At 41.2% G+C, this 20,190-nt stretch overlaps 1 protein-coding gene across 5 annotated transcripts in view; it reads left to right on the top strand.

Moving 5' to 3' along the window:
- LOC111552297 (cytochrome c oxidase assembly factor 1 homolog) overlaps positions 1–20,190 on the top strand; it is a 92,329-nt gene that overhangs the window by 56,828 nt on the left and 15,311 nt on the right. For 2 of the 5 annotated variants that reach the window (XM_023226440.1, XM_023226441.3), the window contains one exon: positions 13,271–13,307. The exons of the other annotated variants lie outside the window; for them this stretch is intronic. In XM_023226440.1, coding sequence (XP_023082208.1) covers positions 13,292–13,307 — 16 coding nt within the window. In that variant the 5' untranslated portion in view covers positions 13,271–13,291. The remainder of the gene's footprint in view (positions 1–13,270; positions 13,308–20,190) is intronic. 5 annotated transcript variants of the gene reach the window in all.

Below are 20,190 nucleotides of genomic sequence, written 5' to 3'. Positions count from 1 at the left end.
CCACATCCTGCTGATTGGTCCATTTTATAGAGAGCTGATTGGTCCATTTTGACAGGGTGCTGACTGGTGCATTTACAATCCCTGAACTAGACACAGAGTGCTGATTGGTGCATTTACAATCCTCTAGCTAGACATAAAGGTTCTCCAAGTCCCCACCAGATTAGCTAGACACAGAGCACTGATTGGTGTGTTTACAAACTTTGAGCTAGACACAGAGTGCAGACTGGTGTATTTACAGTCCTTTAGCTAGACATAAAGGTTCTCTAAATCCCCACCAGATTAGCTAGATACAGAGTACTGATTGGTGCATCCACAAACCCCAAGCTAGACACAGAGTGCTGATTGGTGCATATACAATCCTCGGGCTAGACATAAAAGTTCTCCAAGTCCCCACCCCACTCAGGAGCCCGGCTGGCTTCCCCTCGTGGATCCTGCACCAGTGCCGGGGTTAGAGTTGGCTGCCAGTCCTGGGCTGCGCGCCTGCACTCCTCAGCCCTGGGGCGGTAGATGGGACTGGGCGCTGCAGAGCAGAGGGCAGCGCCCCTCCAGAGGCTCAGGCCCCCTGGGAGCCCACCACGGAGGGGCTTGGGCATGGCAGGGTACAGGTCCCGAGCCTTGTCTTGTGAGGAGGTGGCTGAGGCTGGGGGAGAATTCGAGCTTGGTGCAGGCAGGCCAGCATTGCTGGGGGACCCAGTGCCTCCTCTGCAGCTGCTGGCCCGGGTGCTAAGCCCCTCACTGCCCGGGCCGGTGGCGCCGGATGACTGCTCCCAGTGTGGGGCCTACCGAGCCCGTGTCCACTTGGAACGTGCGCTGGCCTGCCAGCACTGTGCACAGCCCGAGTTCGCCTCGGCACCTCTCCCTCCACACCACCTGCAAGCAGAGGGAGCTGGCTCTGGCCTCAGCCAGCCCAGAGAGGGGCTCCCACAGTGCAGCGGCAGGCTGAAAGGCTCCTCAAGCATGGCCAGGGTGGATGCCAAGGCCGAGGAGGCGCTGAGAGCGAGCGAGGGCCGCCAGCGCTTTGTCATCTCTCAAAACTATCAGATCTGGTGAGACTCACTATCAGGAGAACAGCATGGGGGAACCGCCCCCATGATCTGATTACTCCACCTGGTCTTGCCCTTGACACATGGGGATTACAATCCAAGATGAGATTTTGGGTGAGGACACAGCCAAACCATATCATGTAGTTTGCAAATATTTTCTCTCATTGTAGAAAAATATTTATCTCATGGCCTGTAGCCATGAGCATGGAATGTTTTCCCATTTGTTTGTTTCATCTCTGATTTCTTTGAGCAGTATGTTTTGTTGTTCTCCTTGCAGACTTTAACCTCCTTCATTAGATATATTCCTAGGTACCTTCTTTTTTTATTTTTTGGTGGCTATTATAAATGGGATTTTTTGTTCATTTTTGATTGGGCTGTCTTTTAATTATTGAGTTCAGTAGTTCTTTATATGTATTCTAGATACAAGTCCATTGCCAAATATATGATTTGCATCTTTTTTCCATTTCTGTGGGTTGTTTTCACTTTCCTCATGGTGTCATAAGTATTTTTAATGTTGTTAAAGTCTAATTTATCTATTTGTTTTTTGTCACTTGCGCTTTTGGTGTTGTACCAAGGAACCATTGTCTAATCCAAGCTAATGAAGACTTATTCTCGTGTTTCTTCTACGAGTTTTAGAGTTTAGTGCTTACATGTAGGTCTGATTCATTTTCAGTCGATTTTTGTGTATGGTGTTAGGAAAAGTTCCAACTGCATTTATTATTTTGTATGTGAATATCAAGTTGTCTCAGCATCGTATGTTAAAAACACTATTCTTCCTCTATTTTATTGTCTTGGTACTCTTGTTGAAAATCAAATGACCTTAGATAGAAGGCTTTACTTCCGAACTCTCATCAGATGTTTTTAAATGGAAGTTTTAATTTTAATAAATTTACCAATAATTTATTGGAGAAATGATTATGGAACATATCCTGTGAGCCAGGCACTGCCCTAGGTTGCAGAGTTACGGCAGCAAACAAGACAGAGACTCCCTTGACCTTGAAGATTACATTTTAGTGGAGAGTGAAAAGATACGTGAAGAATATAAAACATTTGGGAACATTAGAGAAGGACAAAAGTATATGTTTGTGGGCATTACTTTGTTTTCTTCTTCTATGTCTCTTTTAGTGCATTTAGGTCTTTCTGCCGTGTTTATAGTTAATATTTTTATATGCACGTGTAATATCTACCCGACCAGGCTAAACACTTCTTCAGGTCAAGGTCCGTCTTTGCCAGTCTGTCCCATCTAGATATAGTATGTGTTTAGTGGGTTTGTGATGAATGAATAGATTAATTACTTTTGGGGACTGAGTTTTTGAGTTTTTTTTTTTTTTTTTTTTTAAGATGGAGTGCAGTCGCTCAGGCTGTAGTGCAGTGGCACAATTTCAGCTCACTGCAGCCTGTGCTTCCCTGGTTCAAGTGATTCTTCTTTTTTTTTTTTTGAGACGGAGTCTCGCTCTGTCGCCCTGGCTGGAGTGCAGTGGCTGGATCTCAGCTCACTGCAAGCTCTGCCTCCCGGGTTTACACCATTCTCCTGCCTCAGTCTCCCGAGTAGCTGGGACTACAGGCGCCAGCCACCTCGCCCGGCTAGATTTTTTGTATTTTTTAGTAGAGACGGGGTTTCACCATGTTAGCCAGGATGGTCTCGATCTCCTGACCTCGTGATCCGCCCGTCTCGGCCTCCCAAAGTGCTGGGATTACAGGCTTGAGCCACTGCGCCCGGCCTCAAGTGATTCTTCTGCCTCAGCCTCCCAAGTAGCTGGGACTACAGGTACCCACCACCACACCCAGCTAATTTTTTTTTTGTATTTTTAGTAGAGACCATGTTTCACCATGTTGTCTAGGCTGGTCTTGAACTCCTAACTTCAAGTGATCCTCCTGCCTCGGCCTTCCAAAGTGCTGGGATTACAGGCATGAACCACTGCGCCCGGCCTGAATGTTTTATACACATCCATTCATATATACATAAACCTTTAAAATATCCATGTTATTCAGAGCTGTTAGAATAGTTTGGAAATAAGAGTGGAATCCTTTATATTCAAGTTACGCTAGGTTACACTTTCTTTTTTAATCTAGAATCTCAGGCTAAGTCTCCCTGCTTCAGCCCGGATTTCTGTTTGGTACTTAACCTCAGCCAGGGACCTGCTTTCCTTTCCTTCCTCACTCAAGTAATTTCAGCCCTCACTCTGTCCATAATGAGTCACTGAGCACCTCTCTCTCTCCTCTGTTTCCATCAGGGAGTGAACCAATATTTTAAATTTTCACCCGAGAACAGAGTTGTCGGGCACATCCTGGGTAGGGTAAAGTTATTTGATGTGATTTTTTTTTTTTTTTTTAATCTGTTTGGTTTTAAGGAGTGAAAAGTTTAATAGGCAAGAAGGAAGGAAGAAGAAAACAGCTCCCCTGTACAAAGATAAAGGGAGGGGGCGATTCGAACTAAGAGAAAACCATGTGTGCAGCAGAAAAGTGTCTGCTTATATGAGGAGGCTGGAGGAGGTGGTGCCTGATTTACATAGGGCTCAGGGGATTGGTTTTACCAGGCATGTCACTCACGTAGCCCGCGGGAAAAAACTGGCCCTCCCATTCTAGCTTTTTAATATGCAAATGCAGGGTGCCTTGATGCTCTACACACATGGGGATATGTGGGGGCGGCCATGTTGCCAGGCACCTGTGAGCAAGGGCAAGAAGTCAGCAGGAATCACCATGTTTGGGTAGACCCAGTTTCTAATGGCCTGTATTTGCATATCAAAGGTTGCTGACTTGGCTGTAAGAGCTGGGGCTTTCTTACTAGACAAGAAGTGTTTCTGGAGCTGCTTTAAAGGAAATGAAAACTTCCCCAAGGACCCCTTTTCCTATCTGCCTGAAATAATTTCTTAATCAACTCCTATAACATTCCCCACTGTGGAGATGTCACCATCAAGGGGTTTTGGGCAATGACTCTTTCTGGCTATTTCCTGCTGAAAAGGGGCATCGAATGGGGAACAGCAGCTAGGGCTTCTCCTGGGGTTGATCTAAGGGTCCTCGGAAGAATGGCATGCCATGTGTGGTTCAGTTTGCAGCACTGTTTGGAGTTTGATTGCTTCTAGGTGAGAGGAAACAATTCAAGTTACAGTATTGAGTATACAGGGTCCAAATATTAATACAAGACATAAGCTTTCTGTCCAATATTTCAGTTAGAAGGTGCTACTGTGTATAACCCTACTGCAAATAGTAGAGTGAGTATAGCAATTCCCACAAGTGTGGTATAGTAGATAATTTTAATCTAAAATTTTACTTGCCAAGATATAGAATTTCCCTTTGGGGGTTTTCCTTGCTTTTATTTCCCAAAGAAACTTCAGGGTTATGAGCACCCTACTCATTTTCATTACCTGGCAGAATTTGCAGGATAATTGCCCAGAACTAGCATAGTGATCCAGATTTTTATGTTACCCATCTCTTTTTGTTTCTTTCAAGCTGCAGGAGATCACCACTTGATTCACAGGAATAAGCAGGGTTAGTCTAAAATGCAGGCAGAAAGCTTTAAAACAATTAGTGAGACTAGGATTTAATGACAAATCTACGATAAGCTTTGGAGCACAATTTTTCTCTCCAGCCCTCATTTTTGGTAAAAACAAATTATGATAGGATCATGTGTGTTGTTTGTAGAATAAACTTTAGTCTTATACTTGGCTTGATTATTTGCATAAAGTGCAGCAAGAATGGTTATTTCTACATAGGCCTTTTGGATTGGCTTTGATGGAACTCTGTTCCACAAGGAATCTCAGATAAAACCTTTAAAGCTGAGTCCAGCTATGAGTTTGTATCCTCAGAATACCTGTGAGTTGGGTGATCCTGTCCTCTTGAGGTCCCAAGATAAACTTGGAGCTCCTGGACCTGTTAGAAAGTGACATTCTTTACTGATAACAGGTTAAGATCTCTGATCGGGGACTCCGTAGACAAGGTATGAGGCCAGTACTCCCCAAAGGGCTTTTATTGGCTCTGCATGTCAAGCTTGATTCCTTAAAGGGAAACACACCGTTTCAGTCAAAGCCTTGGTAAAATAGCCAGTTTTTCCAATTGTGTCCTGTTGACAAAGAAAAATGGATTCTTATTGCACGATGCAAACAACTATATTGCCATAAGATAAGAGTACTCACAGATAGTTTCCAAATTCTGGAGGAACCAGGCAGAGAAAAACAAACATGCTCCAAATATTGTTCACAAGAGTATACTTTATTCAATTATTAAAGGCCATAAATAGTTCAAAATAAGTTTTCTTGACTCTGAAAAACAAAACAAAGATCAGCAGTATTTCAAACAAAAGTTTGAAAAGCTTGCTTTAACATTCTGATTTCAGTCCATTAATTAGCTCTTGTTTTGCTTGATATTTGTGAACATGTCTGTTCTTTGAGTCCTGTACATTCTTTCTCTATTCCAATGTTAACAATCTTCAAGGCTATTAAAAATCTGCATTTGAGAACATCTGTTAAAGTTCTTAATATAGCTTAATTGTAAACCATCTTTTGAGAAGGAACAAAGCAAGACAATTATCTGTGAATGACAAAATTTCTGGGATACAGTTAAAAACATGACTGACAAGTTTATCTCCGTGGTTTACAATAACTTTACCCTTAATTATGATTGATAGCATGTACTTAGACATTAGAATTTTAGAAATCCCATACAATTTTGGAACATATATTAGGATTACTCACCAAAATAGAACTTAAAGAAGATTGGACATCATTTTGGCAATCTCATGTGACTAAACATGTCAAATCTTGTTTACCTCTTTTCTGAATGTTTCAGGGACCCCCTGAACCATCCAAAAAGTCAGGCATCAGGAAGGACATTTTGAAACTTGAAGTTTGATTTTGGGAGGCCTGTTAAATGTTTGAGGTTTAGAACATTTGATGTTATGAAATAGAATTCCAGATTGCCAAATGATGACTCAAAAGGCAAAAACCTTTCATTAGCCTTTACCATGAATGACATGGAAGTCCTGTTCAAAGCCAAAGTTTACCCTTGCATTAATTTATTAATGTTAACCCCAGTTTGTTTCAGTGAAACCTTATAGATCATTGCATCTAATCATAACCAATTTGTTGAAATTTTTACAAACCTTTTATAATGCTTTTACTAAAGGGCAGATTAGTATCTTAAGACCTGCCTGCCATGCTTTTATTTCAATGTCTAATTTATGAAAAGACCATGTAATACCCTTTTGAGTTTAATTAATGTTCACTGTTAACTTCTAGCAACTTTTATTTTTGGTGAAAAATATGGTTAGTAAGCAGTTTTAATTATATACTAGGCGTGGATCCTAGGACCCAGAGAGAAGTGCAGATAAAGTTTGACTTTTCACCATCCAGCTCTGTATGTCCCAGCCTTACCTATCTGTAAAGCAGGCAGTATACAATCTTGGACCCCATTTGGCAAACCTGGTATCTAGGTTGTATGATTTAGACCACCTATTTGCATTTTGATGACACTTGCATTTTACCAATAATCCTTAAGACTATTATTGTTTTTTGAAGTCACGTGAACTAAAAAATACTTGATGTAAGTGCTTATTTTTCTTTAAGCCAATCAATTAGAGCTCTTTTTATAGACATTACACACAACGCATGTATAGCAACACAAACATACAGAAGATTGAGCACTTGTTAAGATTTTTCATTTGCCAGTTTCTTAATTGGATTACTGGCTTTAGGGTGGAGTCCTTGGAGAAATAAGGCCAGGTAGCATGCTTTTTAGGGCCTAATAAGCAGGTATAGCTGAAGGCAAAGACAGATCCCTAAAATTAAGGGTGCCATTTTTTACTGGATCTTGGGTCCAGTATAAACAGTGTAGTGCTTCTACCATGCTCTTCATTGCAAGGCAACCCAAAGCCAATTGGCTTATTTTGTAATTAGCCCATGTGATGGTTATTTTTATGTGTCAGTTTTAGTATAAGTATATAACTTAAAGAAGATTGGAGATCTTAAGTGGCTAAAAGATGTCCAGATGGCTGGTTAAACACAATTTCTGGAGGTATCTGTGAGGGTATTTTCAGAAGAGATTAGCATTTGAATCAGTAGACTGAAGATCTCCCTCACCAGTGAGGTGGGTATCATGCAACACATCGAGGGCCCCAAAAGAAGGGACAAATTTACTCTGTGATATGATTTGGCTCTGTGTCCCCACCCAAATCTCATTTTGAATTGTAATCCCCACGTGTGGAGAGAGGGAGGTGATTGGATCATGGGGTCAGTTTCCTTCATGCCGTTCTTGTGGTACTGAGGGAGTTCTCAGGAGATCTGGTGGTTTTATAAATGGCTTTCCCCTGCGCTTTTCACTTTGTCTCCTGCCTGCTGCCATGTAAGAGGTGCCTGCTTCCCCTTCTGCCATGATTGGAAGTTTCCTGAGGCCTCCCCAGCCATGTGGAACTGTGAGTCAACTAAAACTCATTTGTTTATAATTACTCAGTCTCAGGTGGTATCTTTATAGCAGTGTGAGAACGAATTAATACACTCTGCTTCAGCTGGGTTTCGCAGAACTCTTCTCAAGTTCTGTGAAACCACACATCTGAGTAGGGCAGTGCTTTTGTATTTTTTCCTGAAAAGTACAGAAGAGTGATGTATGTGAATGTTTACCTAAGCAATACCTTTCCTGTTTATAGCAGAAGGAGCCATTGTATTTGCTTTAAAGCATGGAATAGTAATGATTTATTTTCCTCACAGCGGCAGATCCTTGGATTAATAGTTGATTTTCTTCAGTTTTGATGCTCTATACTGCTTGTTAAATACTGTGTATAATTTGGGATGTTGAGCAGTATGTTTTGTGATCTCATATCAGGTTTAGATTGAAAGCTCAAATCTTTTCAGGAAAATGTCTGTTTTTTCCCATTTTAATGAAGTTGTAGTTCACAGTAGTAATAACGGTGTTATAGTGGATGAATCCACCCCCCCCGGCCCCAAAAGCCATTAACCTGTAAAACACCTAGCTCAGGGCCACTGTGCCAGGAGGTGCTTAGTACAAATTCATTTCTTCTTTCTTTTCTTGTTTCTGGATCATGGAGCAATTTCATGTAAGAATGGAATAAATGGCCGGGCGCGGTGGCTCAAGCCTGTAATCCCAGCACTTTGGGAGGCCGAGACGGGCGGATCACGAGGTCAGGAGATCGAGACCATCCTGGCTAACATGATGAAACCCCGTCTCTACTAAAAATACAAAAACTAGCCGGGCGAGGTGGCTGGCGCTTGTAGTCCCAGCTACCCGGGAGGCTGAGGCAGGAGAATGGTGTAAACCCGGGAGGCGGAGCTTGCAGTGAGCTGAGATCCGGCCACTGCACTCCAGCCTGGGCGACAGAGCCACACTCCGTCTCAAAAAAAAAAAAGAAAGAATGGAATAAATTTCATAGACACCTCTCAGAAGACTATTTTGAAATGAGCAATTTTCCTATTTGACTACACAGACATCTAGTATGCTTGCATAAAAGGAAAAGTCATATGAGAACATCTGAATTTAGAAGTACTTGAAAGTAAAAGACTGAAGACATAAAGGAAATGTTAGCAGGATGATAAATGTCCGTTGATTTAAACTGACGGGAGCTCTGTTCTGCTTGAGAGCATATTGTAGGGAAAGCTGATCCAAGCTGATGGCTAGCTCTGGAGCAGGCTTGTTGAAGCTGTTCATAAATTTATTTATTTATTTTTTAGAGACACTATCTCACTCTGTCACCCAGGCTGGAGTATGGTGGCATGATTATGGTTCACTGCAGCTTGAACCTCTGGGCTCAAGTGACCCTCCTACTTTAGGCTCCCAAGTAGCTTGCATAACAGCAGTGTGCCACCTGTTCATAAATTTAGAACAATATTTAGTGTCAAGTTCGTGATTTTTCTAAGGGCGGAACAGGGATTTCTACAAGGTGAACATGCTTCTGTAATCGCCACACAGGTCAGGAAATAAAACGTTATTTATATTCCATATTTCTTTATGTGATGTCTAGACACTATTTTCATATTCCCCAGAGGTAACTACTGTCCTGATTTAAAACACCATAGGTTTGGACTGGGCACGGTGGCTCACACCTGTAATCCCAGCACTTTGGGAGGCCGAGGCAGGCAGATCACAAGGTCAGGAGATCGAGACCATCCTGGCTAAAATGGTGACACCCCATCTCTACTAAAAATATAAAAAATTAGCCAGGCATGATTGTGGGTGCCTGTAGTCCCAAGTACTCAGGAGGCTGAGGCAGGAGAATGGCTTGAACCTGGGAGGCGGAGCTTGCAGTGAGCCGAGATTGTGCCACTGCACTCCAGCCTGGGAGATAGAGCAAGACTCCGTCTCAAAAAAAAAACAAAACACCAAAAAACAGATTTTACGTGATTTAAAAATATAGGGACACAGTATTATTTAGCCTAAAAAAGGAAGGGAATTTGGTCACCTTGATATTATGCTAAGTGAAATAAGCCATAACAAAAAGACAAATAATGAAGCTGGATGTGGTGGCACATGACTGTAATCCCAGCCACTTGGAAGACTGAGGCAGGAGGATAACTTGAACGTAGAAATTGTAGTATGCCATGATCACAGCAGTTAATAGCTATTACAATCCAGCCTGGGCAATATAGCAAGACCCTCTCTCTCATTCTCTCTCTCTCTCTAAAGACAAATACTAAATGATTGCATTTTATTTTTAATTTATTTTTTGAGACAGGGTCTCACTGTGTCACCCAGGCTGGAGTAAAGTGGCATGATCTTGGCTCACTGCAACCTCTGCCTCCTGGGCTTAAGGGATCCTCCATTTTTCTCTTTTTAGTAGAGATGGAATTTCACCATGTTGCCCAGACTGGTCTCAAACTCCTGAGCTCAAGCCATCTGCCTGCCTTGGCTGCACAAAGTGTTGGGATTACAGGTGTGGCCACTGTGCCTGGCCTAAATGATTCCATTTAAATGAGGTATCTAAAAGTAGTAAAATTCATAGAAAGTATTAATAGAATGGTAGTTGCCGGGGCTTGGGGGATGGGGAAATGGAGAGTTAATGTTCAGTGGATTTTTAGGTTTTTTTTCGTTTGTTTGTTTGTTTGTTTGTTTTTGAGACAGGGTCTTCCTATATGTCACAGAGGCTGGAGTGGAGTGGCATGATCATTGTTCATTGTAGTCTCAAACTTTTGGGCTCAAGTGATCCTCTTGCCCTGCCTCAGCCTGCTCAGTAGCTGGGACCACAGGCACGAGCCTGTAAGTTTTTGTCTTTAATTTTTGATATAGTAAATGTGTTGAAATGCAGTTATCGCAGATATCAAGAATTCGTATAAATCTAAGTAATTAAGGCAGAGTGGTATTGTCACAAGGATTGACAAATATATCAGTGGCATAGACTAGACTTGTATTAGGCTGTTTTTGTTTTCCTATAAAGGAATACCTGAGACTGGGTAATTAATAAAGAAAAGAGGTTTAATTGGCTCATGGTTCTGGGGGCTGCACAAGTGTGGTGCTGGTATCTGCCCAGCTTCTGAGGGGGAGCTCCTGAGGGGGGCCTCAGGGAGCTTTTACTCATGGCAGAAGGTGAAGTGGGACCAGGCATATCACATGGCAAGAGCAGGAGCAAGAGAGAGGGCTAGAGGAGGTGCCACATACTTCAAACAACCAGATCTCGCAAGAACTCACTATTGTGAAGACAGCACCAAGAGGATGGTGCCCACCTATTCCTGGGAAATCCACCCCAATCATCCAGTCACTTCCCACCAGGCCCCACCTCCAACATTGGGGATTACATTTAAACATGAGATTTTGGGGGACAAATACCCAAACTATATCAAGACTTTGGAAACAAACAGATCCACACTGGTATGACACTTGATTTATGACAAAAATAGTAATAACAGAGCAGTCGAGATAGGCCTGGGTTTTGAGAGCTTGGGTCTCTTGGTTCCTTGGAGAAGCAATTCTCAAATATTTTGGCGTCAGGGCCCCTTTACATTCTGTTGTTTATGTGGGTTCTATCTATTGCTATTACTGTATTAGAAATTAAAACTGAGAACTTAAAAAATGTTCATTTGGAGAAAATAAACCTAGGTCACATTAACATAAATGGTATATCTTTATGAAAATTTTAAGATTTAGTGAGAATGACATTGTTGTACATTGTTTCAAAAATTCTTTAATGTCTGCCTTGATAGAAGACCAATGTACCTGCTTCTGCATTCAATCTGATGCAATATATTTTTTTGGTTGAAATATATGAAAATAGGCTGGGCGCGGTGGCTCACTCCTGTAATCTCAGCACTTTGGGAAGCTGAGGTGGGTGGATCATGAGGTCAGGAGTTCAAGACCAGCTGGCCAACATAGTGAAACCCTGTCTCTACTAAAAATACAAAAAAATTTAGCTGGTTGTGGTGTCAGGTGCCTGTAGTCCCAGCTATTTGGGAGGCTGAGGCAGGAGAATTGCTTTAACTTGGGAGGCGGAGGTTGCAGTGAGCCAAGATCATGCCACTGCACTCCAGCCTGGGCGACACAGCGAGACTCTGTCTCAAAACAAAGAAATATGAAAATAATCTGTCCTCAAATAGATGCGTAGTTGGAAAAGGGAGGAGCATGTTCATAGTTTTTTCATGTTAATAGTTTTTTCACATAATTGTAGATCTTCTTTGATACCACACCAAAACTTGGCAAGTGGTAATTTTTTTTTTTTTTTTTGAGACGGAGTCTCGCTCTGTCACCCAGGGTGGAGTGCAATGGCGCAATCTTGGCTCACACTGCAAGCTCCGCCTCCCAGGTTCACCCCATTCTCCTGCCTCAGCTTCCCGAGTAGTTGGGACTACAGGCGCCCACCACCACGCCTGGATGATTTTTTGTATTTTTGATAGAGACGGGGTTTCACCGTGTTAGCCAGGATGGTCTCTATCTCCTGACCTTGTGATCCGCCCGCCTCGGCCTCCCAAAGTGCTGGGATTACAGGTGTGAGCCACTGTGCCTGACCTGGAAAGGTCTGTTTCTTAGTAGAATCCCATTCTTTACCTACCACAAATCTAGTAACATCCTGTTAGATTAATGCCACAAACATTTTGTTGAGCTCCTGTTCTATGTGTTAGATATGAGGCATTCTAAAATGGAAAACCCAATCCTAGCCTTAAAATAGTTAAATGTCTGTTGAGAATTAGGTAATTTAACACCCATAGCATACTGAAGTAACTATTGTGAAAGTGTAGATGAAAGAAAAATTAAGTTTGCCTTGGTAAGCCAAAGACCTCTTCTAACATTATAATTAGCATTTGAGCTGAGACTTAAAGGGTAGTTAGGGTTGCCAGGGTGGACAGGAAGTACCAGGGCCTGTGGCACTTACCGTGTTCTGCTTAGTGTAACTCAGGAGCGTGGCTGGGTTTAAGAATGTGGTGAGGAAACTGGGCAGTAGGACCATGTAATGCGAAGAAGCTTAGATTTTATTCTGAATAGGATGGGGAGCCACTGAAGAATGTGATACAATCAGTTTTCTGTATTAGAAGGAGTCTAGACTAGAGAGGAATGAGGCCAAAGGCAGAGCAGTCTTGATAACCCCTTGGTTGAAAGAGATACTGGGGGCCAAATTAGGGCATTTGGGGGATAAAGATGAGGTGGAAAACACCAAAAGATATTTAGGAAACAGATTGGATGGGTTTGAGGGGCTTGATTAGATTGGGGGTAATTTTGGTTAGGGGCATAGGCCCTGGAGTCAGGCAGACCTGGGCTCAAATCCTGACTCTCACTTCTTAAAGGAATGGCTCTGGACAATTAACCCAAATCTCAACTTCTTCACCTATAAAATAGGGAGAGTAATTCCTGCTTTATAAGACCCTTAAGAAGATTTGATAAGATACATGCAAAGCTCTTGCATGTTGAGTAAACATATGGAAGCTACTTTTGTTTTTGTGAGGATGACTCCCAGGTATCTATCTGATTTAGGCACCTGGGTAGGTTCCATTCACCAAGTAGGGAATGCAGGAAGGGGAGAGCTGGTGTGGAGTGGAGGAGGGTCAAGGCAGGAGCTCACCTGGGGACTTGTGGAAGTATTTACTAGGAATTTCAAGTGCAGAAGGGACACCTGGCCTGGAGATAGAGAGGTGGGAATTATTTTAGTAGACCTAGATTCATGCCCTTGAAGGAGATGTTCTTGGGTTCAGGGAGTAGGAAAGGGTATATAGAGTGTATCAATTTGCTAGGTTCGTCATTAACAGAATAGCACAGACTGGGTGGTTTAAATGTTTAAATGACAGGAATATATTTTCTCACAGGTCTGGAGGTAGAAGTTGAAGATGAAGGTGTCACCAGGTTTGGTTTCTTCTGAGGCCTCTTGCCTTGGCTTGTAGATGCCACCCTCTCTTTTTGTCTTCACGTAGTCTTTTCTCTTTGCGTGTGTATGTCTGAGTCCAGATTTCTTACTGGATTAGGATGCACCCTGAAAAATCTCATATTAATTTAATTACCTTTTTAAAAACCTTTTTTCCTAATACTGTGATGTTCTGAGGACCTGGGGATTAGGGCTTCAACATATGAATTTTGGGAGGACACAGTTCAGCCCCTAACACAGAATGAGGGGCTATATAAAACAGGCAGGGGAGGGGAGAGGACTGTCCAGAGAAGCAGAAGGCAAATATGTGAGTCTGTGAGAATAAAGGGAGGGCTCTAGGGAGGGAAGAGTCAACCGCAAACCTCCCAGATTCCTTTTGTGGTCACTGATACCAAATTGTTTTATTTTTTAAATGCTTGCTTTTTCTAAAATGGAGGCTCTTAATAGGAATGCTGAAGTAAATGTTTAATAGGGTTTGCCCTACTCATACTCATTTGCAAAATGGTTATGAATCAGAGTCCATTCTATGAAGTTTTTATGCTAGAAAGTACTGAATACCTTCTTGCTGTGGTTTAAAGTCTACAAGAGAATGGCCTTGAAATGTATTTGTTCAAGCAGATGAGATGTCATGACTAATGGTTTAGAAATCATGGTTTTCTGTTTAAAACTTTCCACCAAGACTCTTTATCATTACTAAGTTCCAACTGCATGGTAGTTTTGAATGCTTAAATTTTTTGTAAGGAGGTTTAAGGATAATATTGATACATTCAGAAATCACTCTGCTATGTGCCTTGTCCTTCACCCTTTCCCCAATTTCTGTTAATAATTTGTCAACACGTCCTGTTAATTCTGCTTCATATCTCAAGTGTATTTACTTCTTTGTAGGTCTGCTACTACCACCTAGTCCAAGCCACCACCAACTCTGCCATGGAGCCTTTTAATTGGACTCCCTCCTTCCATTCTTGTCCTTTCTAGAGAAATCTTAAAACAAGTCATACTGTGTCATTGCCTGATTGAAACCCTCAGCATCTTCTCATTACGCTTTGAGTAAAATCCAGACTCCCTACCATACCTGCAAAACCTGCATGATGAAGACCCTGCCCTCTTGACTGGCCTCCTCTTCCACACCTCATTCATGGCCTGCCTTTGGCTTCTTGAAGATACGGAGGCTGTGGCTGCCTCGGGGCCTTGGCGTGTTTGGCATGCCCTTCCCCTGGTTTTCAAATGATTCCTCCAGTTTCAACTTAAACGTCACCTTGGCAGTGGTGCCGTTCTTCACTGCCACGTTAAAATTGCGCCTTCTCCCTTTCATATTCTAGTATATGTCATGTGATTGATTTGTTTGCTTATTTTTGAGAGAGTCTTCACATGGCATTTCCCTCTTGAATATTTCAAGGTTTTGATAGCACTGGTGAGAGGTAGGAGTGACATTAGAGCAGATTTTAGAGGGAGAACAACCCTTACTATGTTATTTGGTCTTAAGAAAGTGCAGTTTAGAAAACAATTCGATTTCATTCAGTATTTGGATTTTATATTTCATTGTGAACATTAGCATACGTTTTATCAGGTGTTTATGTTATATCTTAGTTTCAAGAGGTTTGATTTATTCTCAGATGACATTTTATCACATCTTTGAGCTAATTTCTTTTCAGTGGTAACTTTTTTTCTTTTTTGAGACGGAGTCTAGTTCTGTCACCCAGGCTGGAGTGCAGTGGTGCAATATTGGCTCTCTGCAAGCTCCGCCTCCCATGTTCACGCCATTCTCCTGCCTCAGCCTCCCAAGTACCTGGGATTACAGGTACCCACCACCATGCCCAGCTAATTTTTTGTATTTTTAGTGGAGACAGGGTTTCACCGTGTTAGCCAAGATGGTCTTGATCTCCTGACCTCGTGATCTACCGCCTTGGCCTCCCAAAGCGCTGGGATTACAGGCGTGAGCCACTGCGTCTGGCCTTCAGTGGTAACTTTTTAAAAATAAATAAATAAAATAGACTTTATTTTTTTATTTTAATTTTTATTTTTTGACACAGAGTCACACTTTGTCGCTCAGGCTGAAGTACAGTGGCACGATCTTGGCTTACTGCAGCCTCTGCCTCTCGTTGTTTTAATTTACAATTTCCTAATCAACATATAATGTTGAGCACCTTTCATATACTTATTTCCTTCTGTATATCTTTGGTGAGATGTTTGTTTAGCTTTTTTGCCCATTTTTTAAATTAAGTTGTTTATTTTCTTATTGTTGAATTTTACAAGTTCTTTGCATATTTTGGCTAACAATTCTTTCATCAGATGTCTTTAGTAAATATTTTCTCCCAGTCTGTGGCTTTTCTTCTTATTCTCTTAACACCCTATTTTCTTTTTTTAAAGTACTTATTACTAACTGAAGTGATCTTATTTGTTTACTGTTTGTCTCCTAACACTACAGCACAGGGTAACATCTACAAATGACCTGTCTGTTTTGTTCTCTTTTTTATTTCCAGTGCCTAGCATGGTGCCTGGTTTTGTATGCAGTTGGCAAATATTTGTTGATTGAATGAATGGATAACAACTGTTAACATTTTCAGTTTGTTTTATTCTCATTGAAAACGGCATCAAACTGATTTGGCATCAATCTTCTATCTTCTAATTTAAAACTTAAATTTCAAATTTTTACTGTAATTTTCAAAAGTAGGAATAATGGTTAGCCACTTGCAGTAGTATGAGAGAAATTTCCACTGTGGTTCAGATGAAGTTGATTTAAGATATATAATTGCTAATCTGTACACTGGCTTTGCCCTCTCCAGAGTGGTTCAGATTTTCTTTCCAGGAAGTAGTCACAGGACTGGGCAGTGAAAACAGGATGGTTTATGTCAGTCCCACAAAGCTTTATGGGATGGGAGCTACCTACTAGACACTGGAAGGTCTCAATATTTACACATATATCACCACAGATAACACATATACACATGTTGTACATTGCAAGGTAAAAACTATATTACTCAAATTTTCTGTTCTTGACTGGTTTATTTTTATTTTATATTTTATTTTATTTCTTTTTGAGATAGGGGCTCACTATGTTGCCCAGGCTGGTCTTGAACTCCTGGGCTCAAAGAATCCTCCTGCTTTGGACTCCCAAAGTGCTGGGATTACAGGCGTGAGCCACTGCGCCCGGCCTTGACTGCTTTTTTGTTAGCTGGATTTGCTAAACCTGGAAAGCGATCTGTGATCTCCCTCTCTAGTTCTGTTCTTTTCTTTTTTAAATATTTGTGGTAGTTTTTGGCTTTATCTATTTTGGTATAATGATATTTGCTATGTTATGTTTGTAACTACTATATTATTGTTAATCTTTGTCTCAAATACTTTCTGCCTTTTTTTTTTTTTTGAGATGGAGTCTCGCTCTGTCACCATGCTGGAGTGCAGTAGCACAATCTTGGCTCACGCAAACCTCCACCTCTCGGGTTCAAGCGATTCTCCTGCCTCAGCCTCCCAAGTAGCTGGGACTAGGGCTGCACCACCATGCCCAGCCAATTTTTATATTTTTGGTAGAGACAGGGTTTCACCGTGCTGGCCAGGATGGTCTCGATCTCTTGACCTCGTGATCTGCCTGCCTTGGCCTTCCAAAGTGCTGGGATTACAGGCATGAGCCACCATGCCTGGCCTACTTTTTGTCTTAAATTCAACTCTTTGAATATTTCTACCCTCCTGTCGTTTGTTTGAATGTTCCAAGTCTTCTATTTTTAAGTCTTTCTTTGCTTTTTAAATTGCTGCTCTAAAAAGTAACATATTTGAAAGAGGTTTTTAAAAATTCTTTCAGAAGATATTGTAAAAGGTATTTTCATTTTCAATTGCTGGCGTAACAAATCATGTCAAAATGTAGTAGCTTATAACTAAAATAATTTTATTATCTTTCATGATTCTGTGGTTAACTTGGATCAGCTGATGGTTCTTTTGCCCCATGGATGTTCTGCTGGTACTGCAGTCATCTGGTAGTCCACTTAAACTAGAATGTCCACGACAGTTCATTCACATGGCTGGTGCCTTGGTGGGGATGACTGGGTTCAACTGGAATATTGGAACAGTGGGGCATCTCCCTCCCACCCATCTTAGGCCTCTTACTCACAAAGTGGCTTCTTACATGGTCTTTTTATGTAGCAAGAACCCCACCAGCAGGATAACCATAATTCTTATATAGTGGCTTAGGCTTCCCAAGAGTGCCAAAGTGCAAACTGCCAGGCCTCCTTAAAGTGGAGATATGGAACTGTTCCAGCATCAATTCTGTCTCCTCCTGTTGGTTGAAGCAAGTCATATGGCCAGTTGGATTAATTGGGGGAAGATATAAATATCAGGAGGTGTGGTTCACTGGGGCTGTCTTTACCTACATTTTATATGTTAATACTGGAGTTTTTTATTTTTTTTGAGATGGAGTCTCACTCTGTCTCCGAGGCTAGAGTGCAGTGGCGCAATCTTGGCTCACTGCAAACTCTGACTCCAGGATTCAAATGATTCTTCTCCCTCAGTCTCCTGAGTAGCTGGGATATCAGGCGCCTGCCACCACGCCCAGCTGATGTTATATTTTTAGTAGAGATGGGGGTTTCACCATGTTGGCCAGGCTGATCTCGAACTCCTGACCTTAAGTGATCTGCCCGCCTTGGCCTCCCAAAGTGCTGGGATTAGAGGCATGAGCCACTACACCCAGCAATATCTGGAATTTTAGGCTGTATTGTAAATTTAAATATTGTATGTCTTTTTAAAAAAAGTACTAGTACTTGGCAGGAGGATTACTGGAGGCCAGGAATTGAAGACCAGCCTGGGCAACATAGTCAAATTCTGTCTAAAATACTAAAAATAATTAAAATAATAAAAAGTAAAATAATAAAGCACCAGATGTTTCTGTTCATTTTATAAGTAAACAATAATTATTTGAATTAAACTAATTTAATTGGTCTCAGTTCATGCTGCTAGTCCTAATATGCTATTATTTTTAAGGAATTTGGCTTTTTTTTCAGTAAGTTGCAATATGTTTTCAAATAATGTTTTCAGGATGTCTGTATAGATTATATAGTATCTTGAGTTTGTCCCAAATTTATAATGTTTTCCTCTTCACACAGTGTGGTTGGGCCTTTATTCTCAGGAATTTGTAGTTACAGAGAAACCTAAGGCTACTCCAATATGTCATCCTTTGTTGGTATACCTTTTGGGAAAATGGTATGTAAAATTTTACCAGGAGGTGTTGGTGAATGGAACTGGAACATGCTCTACATTTTTGTCTTGTTTCAGGTTTTCTTTTAGTATCATTTTTGTTTTATCTCATCTTGCATTTACTCTAGTTATTTAACACCAGAAGCAATGATCTGTTGAGTAGATCTTAGTTTCTAAATCTCCACTTGCCATTTTCTTGCTCTTCATTTTGATATTCTTGTTCTTTCATTATACATTTGGATTTTTTCCAATAACTTCCTGAATATGACTTCATTATGAATTTGTCTTTCTGCTGTGTTAATTCTAGTTTGTGAGTTCCTTGAAATCACTCCTTATTTGAGTTTCTTCCCTTTCTTTCTTTAGTGTGTAGTGTCCTTTTTTCCCATCATGTGTGGTTCTTATAGGCAGTCTTTCTACAACCAGTTGAGTACCCAAAGCAATATTTTTCTCCATATTCTTTTATTTCTTAGAGTGAGTTTGTTGCATCGCTGCCAGTCCTGCGTCTCCTTACTGCTGGGTTTACTTAGGAGTGTAGTCTCTGAATGGGTATAGAAACAGAGTGGGGTGGGGAAATGACAATGGCTGTCCCTGGAAACAGGATTCATACCCAGTTTGGGGCTGGCCAGCCTGTTTCCTGATTGCTACAAACTGAGAAACTTTGAGCTGGGTGTGGAGAGAGGTGAAGGGCCAAACTATTTCCCCACATACTTTCTGGCCAGCCGTGCCAGGGTTCACTTGTCCATGGACATGTTTCTCTTTCTCTCTTCACTTACATTGTGGTTAGTGGAAATTTCCTTAGACTTTTGCAACTTGTTATGGTTCCAAGCAGGCCCTACTTTCTGTCTTTTCTTGTGTGTATCTTTATAGGTATTTTAAATGGAATTTGTGAAGTCATATCAGGAAATGGTAGCTTGATGCCCTCTTAAACTAAATGGCATCTTCCTTCATCTTACAGTTTATTAATCTTTAAAAAAATTGTTAATCCTTCCCATTGGCACAGGGACCCTCTCTCCAGGCAGTCTCGGTTTCCATGGGATGAGTAACAGATATCTCTGATATTAGGTTGGCGCAAAAGTAATTGTGGTTTTCGCCAGTACTTTCAATGGTGAAAACCGCAATTACTTTTGCGCCAACCTGTAGAAAGGTGTTGGACAGCCTTTTATTAACATCCTTAACTCAGCTCAACAAAGGGAGCTTACCTCGTGATTAAGAATAAAAGGTTATAGTAAGCCTTTCCTCTACAAGCATTCAAGTTATTCCATGATTTCAGAGCCAAAATGAGGTTAAAAAGTCAGCGCTAACATTTGTATGCTTAATTTTTAAAATGCTTAATTTCATAGTCTTTTACTTAAAAAAAAAAACTTTTATCATGTTTACTTGCATGCTTTTATCATTATGTTTTTTGGTACTATCCTTTTGTCTCCCTTACCTTACATTTGAGACATTTCATTCTTCAAAAAAGTTTAATCTTCTTTTATTTTGTTTTTGCCATTCATACTTCTTTTTCTTAAATGCCAAATTTTTAATCTTAATTTTCGGCCTTTTGGGTTTTGTTTCTTATTCTTTTTCATTTCAATTTATATTGCCTTACTTTTTTTTTTTTGAGACGGAGTCTTGCTCTGTCGCCCAGGCTGGAGTGCAGTGGCAGGATCTCAGCTCACTGCAAGCTCCGCCTCCCGGGTTCAC

The sequence above is a fragment of the Piliocolobus tephrosceles genome, chromosome 8, assembly GCF_002776525.5.
Source record: "Piliocolobus tephrosceles isolate RC106 chromosome 8, ASM277652v3, whole genome shotgun sequence".
NCBI lineage: Eukaryota > Metazoa > Chordata > Mammalia > Primates > Cercopithecidae > Piliocolobus > Piliocolobus tephrosceles.
This window is presented reverse-complemented; position numbering and strand designations above follow the sequence as displayed.